The sequence below is a fragment of the Colobus angolensis genome, unplaced genomic scaffold (genome assembly GCF_000951035.1).
Source record: "Colobus angolensis palliatus isolate OR3802 unplaced genomic scaffold, Cang.pa_1.0 Scaffold221, whole genome shotgun sequence".
Taxonomy (NCBI): domain Eukaryota; kingdom Metazoa; phylum Chordata; class Mammalia; order Primates; family Cercopithecidae; genus Colobus; species Colobus angolensis.
The window spans coordinates 3,469,605-3,478,716 of NW_012115389.1; the positions used below are offsets into that span (position 1 = coordinate 3,469,605).

Consider the following 9,112-nt stretch of genomic DNA (forward strand, 5'->3'; position numbering starts at 1 on the left):
ACCCAGGCTGGAGTGCAGTGGCGTGATCTTGGCTCACTGCAGCCTTGACCACCTGAGCTCAAGCAATCCTCCCACCTCATCCCCGCCAGGTAGCTGGGGCTACAGGCACACACCACCATGCCTGGCTAATTTTTTTGTAGAGACAATGTTTCACTGTGTTGCCCAGGCTGGTCTCCAACTCCTGAGCTCAAGTGCTCCTCCTGCCTCAGCCTCCCAAATGCCAGGATTACAGGCATATGCCACCCAGCAGCCCAGCCTAGTAAGGCAGTTTAATGCTATGTGCAAAAATCATAACATGGTACAGTAACACATTCCAATCAACTCCTGAACACGTACCTGTGATTTATCTCTTAATGTTCACTGACCAAACCTGTAACTTCAGTACACCCCATGAGACAAACTGTTCTAAAATTTTGCTTCCAGGATTTCCAGTTTCCAGAAGCAAGTGATATATAAAGATATTAGGTAGGCATTTAACAGTTGTCACATCCAAATTTTGAATTCAGGGACTTTATTTTCTTTGAACCCCTACAGCCAGCTTGTTTGGAGGCATCAGAATGCAGAACTGTTGCAGTTCAGTTGAAAGCAATGCCATCTAGTGGTGTGTGTGCAGCAGGTCAAATGTTAAGTGTAGGTTTTCTAGTAGAAAGTAAATTATCTTTAGGTCTTGCTAAAAAAACATGTTTCAAGTTTGCCTTTTTTAACTGCTAAAAAGGGCAGCTACTAAAAACTAGGACTCAAAAACCTATTTTTAGTTCTTCCATCAAAATCTTACAAATAGAGCTTCAGTATGCAAGTATTTCTTGCAGTTAAATCTGTACATTACAAAATGTCTCTGGGTGGATTCACAAGAAACTGATAATGTTGCTGGCTGCCTTTGGGGAGAGAACTGAGGAGCAGGATTTTTCACTGTGTAGCTATAAAATTTTTATGCATATGACCGTATTAAGTTGTTTAAATATAAATACGTTACTAAAATTTTTCTTACACAGGTCATGAATGAAAAACTTCAACACTGCATGGAACTAACAGATCTAATGCGGAATCACCTGAATGAGAAGAGGGCACTCCGCTTGGAGTGGATGATTGTCATCCTCATTACCATAGAGGTAAGATGGAAGTGCTGTGTACCGTAATCAGTTACCATCTCTTAACAAATACAGGGGCTATGCTAATAAGATAGTTTGAGATAGAACATTATTAGCAGGAAAGAGGCTGACTTTGTTATCATTACTGTTTGGAAGTTTCAAATTACTATTTTGCAAATACATTAAAAGTAATTTTTGAAAAGGTTCACTTTTTAAAATTTGAGAGTGGACCTCAAGGTTCTGCATTTTTAAAGACAGCATTTGGAAAAAGTTCTAGCTGTTAATTTATAATGTACAGCTCAACATCAAATCAAGCATCCATGCCTCCAATTCACAGCTTGCTATGTGAGAAAGGGCAAACATTTACCTTACTTTGGGAGCATTTCTCATTAATCAGAATCTTGGAAGTCATTTTAGTTTGTACCCATAATTTGCCTGTCATTAAATAATTCTCACTTTTTATTCTAAGGTAATGTTTGAGCTGGGACGAGTATTTTTCTGATCAAGTGATAACCAAAGTGTCACTGCAAGAGATATTCAAGTTCTACAATCAAAAAAATAAATGTTCAGCCAGGCTCAGCGGCTCATGCCTGTAATCCCAGCACTTTCAGAGGCCAAGGATGGTGGCTCATTTGAGGTCAGGAGCTCAAGACAAGTCTGGCCAACATGGTGAAACATCTCTACTGAAAATACAAAAATTAGCCAGGTGTGGCACACGCCCATGATCTCAGCTACTCGGAAGGCTGAGGCAGGAGAATCTCTTGAACTTGGGGAGGTCGAGGTTGCAGTGAGCTAAGATCATGCCACTGCACTCCAGCCTGGGCGTCTCAAAAATAAAAATTAATGTTCACTAATGGGTGATCATTTAATAGGTGTTTTTTTAATCAAGAAATTATCTTTTTCAGCCCCCAATATATCGTGTGAATAAAAATGAATCTAGTGTTTACATTTACATCACTGACAATTCAAAAGGAAAATATTTCAGTTAAGAACTTTGGGGGCCGGGCGCGGTGGCTCAAGCCTGTAATCCCAGCACTTGGGGAGGCCGAGACGGGCGGATCACGAGGGAGGTCAGGAGATCGAGACCATCCTGGCTAACACAGTGAAACCCCGTCTCCACTAAAAAATACAAAAAAACTAGCCGGGCGAGGTGGCGGGCGCCTGTACTCCCAGCTACTCGGGAGGCTGAGGCAGGAGAATGGCGTAAACCTGGGAGGCGGAGCTTGCCGTGAGCTGAGATCCGGCCACTGCACTCCAGCCTGGGCGACAGAGCGCGAGACTCTGTCTCAAAAAAAAAGAACTTTGGAAAACCTTAGCATCTAGGAAATCTTGGCAGATACTTTTTAAAGCCAAAGGACTTAGGCTTTAGACACCACAACTTAACCTATACCCAGGGAATCGCATCATGACCCTGGCTAAGGGAACCATACAGGAACTCGTGTTGAAATCAATATATACAGGCCTGGTGCGGTAGCTCACACCCGTCACACCTGTAATCCCAGCACTTTGGGTGGCCGAGGCGGCTCAGGAGATTGAGACCATCCTGGCTAACACAGCAAAACCCTGCCTAAAAATACAAAAAATTAACCGGGCGTGGTGGCAGGCGCCTGTAGTCCCAGCTACTCAGGAGGCTGAGGCAGGGTGAACCCGAGAGGCAGAGCTTTCTGTGAGCTGAGATCACGCCACTGCACTCCAGCCTGGGCAACAGAGGGAGACTCAGTCTCAAAAAAAAAAAAAAAAAACCAATATATACAGTAACAAGACAGGCTTCCAGTGGCAGAGATGAAATCTTAAATACCTATTTTAGATGGCATGATTTGAGTATGGCTGTTCACTGGCACCTTTTATTAATACTTTGTCCTTTCACCAAGTTAGTCACAATATTCTTCCCACAGACATTTGTTTCAGACATATTTTGGGGAAATTTAAAAAATACCAAGCACAAAGAATCTAACATCTACATATTTACCTCCTTGGGTTGACAACATTTAAAAAAAAAAAATCAAATCTTTATCTTCACTGCTTTTTATGCATAACCCCTCATGCCCCACTATAGTCCTCACTTGTCAACTTTTTTTTCACACATATCCTTTTGTTTTGCAACTCACTTAACTGCTACACAGTATTATACTGAGAATACATTCATCTGATGGACATATTTATTTGCAGTTAACAGTGCTAGGATAAACATCTGATGTCTTCCAGCGAGAGTTCTTCAGTAGCTGTCTTCCATCTGAGGTACCTGCCTGTATGCCAAGGGTACCCACAAAAATTCTCCAAGGAGCATATAGGCACGAATAGTTCAAGAACTGCTTTTTAGGATGGGTGTGGTGGCTCACGCCTGTAATCCCAGCACTTTGGGAGGTCAAGGTGGGAGCACTGCTTGAGGCCAGCAACCCTGTCAAAATAACTTTAAAAATTGCTTTCTAGATCAAGCTCCTCCTGATTTTCATAAAATCAACATACCTGTGTGCACACCTGCAGTGTATCCTGTTCTTACCATCTTCTCTTATCACACTTACACAAGAGGCATCTCTCACCTATCCTCAATAGTTTGGTCCACTATATTCAATAACTTAAATACATTAAATCTATTTGTCAACATTTTTGGAAAGCCACAAAAACAAAAGAGGACAATTTGAAAGATTGCTAAATGCAACCTTCCTTTAATTGAGGCCATTATGTTTTCTCCTATTTTTTTTAGGAGGTACAATTCCAGTAAAATTTTACTGCAAGTATCAATGTATACAATTTGCTGTTTTGGTCAACTAATTAGTAGTAACAATGTGAAATAGTCCAGAAAAAAAACATGAACATTTGATGCCTTATGGTTACAGCAAATTAAATACTTCAAGTTATATTTAAAAATTTACAAGAAATGAAAGGATCAAAAGAGGTTCATAAACATTTATTAGCATAAAGTGTTGTAAAGGAAATGTAACACAAATACATTTTCAAGAGGAAAAACATTTGCATAGTTCACCTATGTTTACATGGATCATGGTGGACAATCAGCTCAGTACACTATCACAATGCACTAAATTAGAAGGGCTTTCCTTAAGTAACAAAACAGCTTTATTTTAAAATACCAATATTTATGATACACTGGCAATTACATCTTTTTCAACTAATCTTATGATTTAAAACTTCAACTTAAAGTTATGAAAGTTTAAAGAACTGTTTTAGTTGTAACATAAGTAAAAACTTTCACTTACTTAATAAAGTAAAAACTTTATTAAGATCACCACCTCTCTAAGAACAAAATGACCAAGAAATTACACAGAGTATTTACAGCCTAAAGTAAGTACATTCACCACTGGCTCCCAAAATTCTCAAAGTGGTATCTAATTTCTATCACACATGAGAGCTCACTGATTAAGACCAACCTGGATTTGAATTGTTTCACCACAAATTCTTGCTGTTACAACCTTGGACAAATCACTGAACCTCTTGGGCCTCAGTTTCCTCATCTGTGGAGTAGATTTAATTATTAAACTAGCTCACAGGTTGCTGTAAGAATTAATGAAATATGTGTGAACAGGAGGGTTTAATTATTAACCTGTCTCACAGGGTTGCTGTGAGATTAACTCCCAGATGAAATGGAGGCTAAATCAAATTCCCAGGAACCATCTTTGAATCTTTAAGAAATATCATAACTGAAACTTACAGCATAGATGTTACTGAATCCTGCACTGGAATAGAATGGTTAATTTAAATATAAAGCAATATTTTCACTGTATAAAACGGGTTGGCTCCTCAGTGCAAGCCCAAAAAGGCTTTTTTAAACTACACATTTTTGCATATACCAAACAGCGGTGGCCAACAGGTATTCTGGGGTGCCTTCTTGGATAACCGTAGCAGTCAGAAGCAGACTTTTTAAAAAAAAAATACATAAAATCAGTATCTTTCTAGTTTTACCATTTTAAAAATAAACCGTATTTGCCTATTTTAAATTACTGTCCTGTCTGCTACCTAAAGCAGGTTTTCCAAAGTATGGTCCTCAGACCAACTGCATCAGCAAATACTCAAGACTGTCCGTTAATATTACAGACTCCTGAGTTCTACACCATACTAAATCAGAACATCTGGGACCACAGCTAGGAAGTCTGTTTCTTCTAATTCTCCAGGAGACTCTTAGGCTCCCTAAGCTCTGAGAAGCACTAACTTAGTCTATGTATTGGTTTATACTCAGGTTACACAGATTTTAAATAATTCATCAGCACTCTCTTGCTAAGTACTAATCTCAAGTGACTCACTTCTCTCTTTCACCAACCCAATCTCCTCAGACCCTGCTCTATGCCTTTACAAAGTGCATGTGTTGGGATAAGGTGATGTGGATGAGAAGTAGAGGGAATTGTTCCAAATCCAAATCTCTAACTTTCAGCTCTCTCTATTGGTTCTGAATTGCCATTTTAAAGGAAGGTTTTAATGTCACCATTCTAAACTCCCTTCCCTCATAGAGGGTTAATGAAACAATTTTTTTTCTTTTTTCTTTTTCTGAGATGGAGTCTCACACTTTTGTCCAGGCTGGAGTGCAGTGGAGCCATCTCGGCTCACTGCAAGCTCCGCCTCCCAAGTTCATGCCATTCTCCTGCCTCAGCCTCCCAAGTAGCTGGGACTACAGGCGCCTGCCACCAGCCCGGCTAATTTTTTGTATTTTTAGTAGAGGTGGGGTTTCACCATGTTGGCCAGGCTGGTCTCGAACTCCTGACCTCAAGTGATCCACCCGCCTCAGCCTCCCAAAGTGCTGGGATTACAGGCATGAGCCACCATGCCTGGGCAACAAAAGTTTTTAAAGACCACATTTTCACTTTCTCTGAACAGTGTCAAACAAAACGTGAACTTTTAAATGTTTTAAAAACAAAACCTTTCCACATCCCCTAGACTGTCAAAATAATCTGGAAAGCATGCAGCATTGTAAAACTGACTCATACTCATTTTTTCATCCAATTTTACAATTATTTATTAGAAATTACGATGCGCTACTCTAAGATCTAAGACACAGTGCTAAAGATGACACATAGGGCCTCTGGCTTTCACGAAGCTTACATTCCAATGAAGACAGCAGGAAAACTAAGTAATCTGCTTATAGACATGCTCTATAAAGAAATCTAAGGCTGGGTGCGGTGGCTCATGCCTGTAATTCTAGTACTTTGGGAGGCTGAGGCGGGTGGAATCACCTGAGGTCAGGAGTCCGAGACTAGCCTAGTCAACATAGAGAAACCCCATCTCTACTAAAAATACAAAGTTAGCCAGGCATGGTGGCATGTGCCTGTAATCCTAGCTACTGGGGAGGCTAAGGGAGGAAAATCGCTTGAACCCAGGAGGCGGAGGTTGCAGAGCTGAGATGGTACCACTGCACTCTCCAGCCTGGGCAACAAGAGCGAAAATCCGTTTCAAAAAAAAAAATCTACACAAGAGGTGTAGAGAGGTGATATGAAAAGTCAGGAAAATGGAACAAACTAGTCAAAGAACTTAAAATTTACTTCAGATTTAGACATCACCAGTTGAATTTTAAAAACAAAACAGTAGAGATTCTGGTTAAGTAGAAACTTGACTTTTAATCTAGCTTCTACACACAAGGCTTGGGAAGTTGCTTACTCTTTTTTTTTTTGATACGGAGTCTCGCTCTGTTGCCCAGGCTGGAGTGCAATGGCAGGATCTAGGCTCGCTGAAAGCGCCGTCTCCCAGGTTCACTCCATTCTCCTGCCTCAGCCTCCCGAGTAGCTAAGACTACAGGTGCCCACCACCACGCCCGGTTAATTTTTTGTATTTTTTAGTAGAGACAGGGTTTCACTGTGTCAGCCACGAAGGTCTCGATCTCCTGACCTTGTGATCCGCCCGCCTCGGCCTCCCAAAGTGCTAGGATTACAGGCGTGAGCCACCGCGCCCAGCCAACTCTTAACAATTTAACAAAAACTAACGATGTAATTCCAATCAAATCTAAACCTCTAGCCACAAAACCTTAAAATCAAGGTGCTGATCTTAATCTGAAAAACCTCATGTGGTTTGGGTTCTGCTTACCTTAGAGATTTTGACTCTAAGCACCCAACGGCAATTAAGATTAGCTGAAATACTTGGCCAATGGTTCACTACTGAAACCTGATGAACTGGAATCCTCTGATTTTGTCTCTTTCAGACAAGGTGACCAACCATTCTGGGTTTTTTGGTTTTTTGTTTTTTGAGACACGGTCTCACTCTGTCACCAAGGCTGGAGTGCAGTCACAATCTTGGCTCACTGCAAGCTCCACCTCTTGGGTTCAAGCGATTCTCCTGCCTCAGCCTCCCAACCAGCTGGGATTACAGGCGTGCACCACCATGCCAGGCTATTTTTATTAGAGATGAGGTTTCACCATATTGGCCAGGCTGTTCTCGAACTCCTGACCTTGCGATCTGCCACCTCAGCCTTCCAAAGTGCTGGGATTACAGGCATGAGCCACAGCACTTGGCCCCATTCTGGGTTTGACTGGGACCAAGGGGTTTCCTGGGAGTAGCCAGACTTTCACTGCTAATACTGGCAAAGTCCTGGGCAAACCAGGACTGGTCACGCTATCTTCGGCCACATTTTAGAAACTGATACTTTAACAGCCACCTTTTTCAACTCTGGACTTTGCAGCAACTCTACAGAGCTTTAATATGGATCAACTACTAAAAACAAGAACCTTCCCTAAAGAAAAGCATGTCAATGTCACACACGGTTTTTACCAATCAGGTGGAAGTAATTTTTCCCTATAAATGTTACCATTTATTTTACTTTTAAACACAAAAATCATGAGCCAAACACTACTTGAAGAACTGTTAATGAATTCAGATTCACAATTAGGAAATAATGATTCAAAATTAAAATGTCTTTAAAGATCAGTTTTCAACGACTGATGGATGTAACAACTTGGACTAATCGCTCTTAACCCAACCTGGCTGGGAAAAAGAAGCCAGTCTGCAAAGGCGACATACTGTGTAATTCCATTTATGTAACATCCTAGAAAAGGTAAAACTATAGTGATGGACAACAGATTGGTGATAGCCAGAGGTTAGGAGTAGAAGCAGCACAGGTCTATAAAGACAGCAAAATAAAGTGATAGACCTGACCTATATTCTCGTGTTGGTGATTACACAAATAAATACTATGTTAAAATTCACAAAACGCTATACTAAAAAAAAAAAGTCACTTTTACTACATAATTCTAAGGTTTTTATTTTTTAAATCAGTGATTTCAAAAATACACTAATGATTTTATCATTTACTGAGGTACTGTGCTACGCCCCCTTCCTGTTTTGTTTTATATTCACCCAATGTTATGAGATAATTATTATTAACCCTATTCGAGGAAAAGGAAAAGTTGAGGCTCAGAGGTTCAGTAACATGCCCAAAACTATACAGTGTGTAAGGGATGGACCACAATTCCGACCCAGATCTGATGCCAAAGGCTATATTCTCAACCACTACCAAACACTACACTACACCCTCCTCTTCATAAATATCAACCACTCTGTCCCTCCTAATGACAGTATCAGGAGGCTATTGTTTCCTTATTCTGAACTCAATACACTATTGATAACGTGAACATAGGGAGAAGCAAAACATGATTCTAGAGCAGTGATGTCCAACTGAACTTTCTCCAATAATAGAAATGTTTTATATTATGTGAGCTGTCTAAATATGGTAGCCTCTAGCTACAGGTGGCTACTCGGCACACATGGCTAGTGTGACACTGAGTTGAACTGGACAGCACAGTTCTAGAAAAATAATGTGACAAGAATGTACATGCCACAGAAAGAAGCAATTTATTAAATTATGATGGTAACTCACCAACAATAAAAGGAAAATAATTCAAGGGAGATGTATAGTAAAGGAATGAAGCTAAGAAATTCACCACCCCCAAAGCACGTCACAAAACTAAATCTATCCTTTTTTTTTTTTTTTTTTTTTGGAGCCTTGCTCTGTCACCAGGCTAGAGTACAGTGGCACCATCTCCGCTCACTGCAACCCTCCGACTCCCTGGTTCAAGGGATTCTCCTGCCTC

The 9,112-nt window shown here is 40.6% G+C and overlaps 1 protein-coding gene across 1 annotated transcript in view; it reads left to right on the plus strand.

Annotated features, from left to right (window-relative positions):
- Positions 1–1,905, plus strand: part of RMND1 (required for meiotic nuclear division 1 homolog (S. cerevisiae)) — a 48,559-nt gene extending 46,654 nt beyond the window's left edge. The window contains exons 12-13 of the mRNA XM_011943786.1: positions 993–1,109; positions 1,558–1,905. Coding sequence (XP_011799176.1) covers positions 993–1,109; positions 1,558–1,590 — 150 coding nt within the window. The 3' untranslated portion in view covers positions 1,591–1,905. The remainder of the gene's footprint in view (positions 1–992; positions 1,110–1,557) is intronic.
- The last annotated feature ends 7,207 nt before the right edge of the window (positions 1,906–9,112 follow it).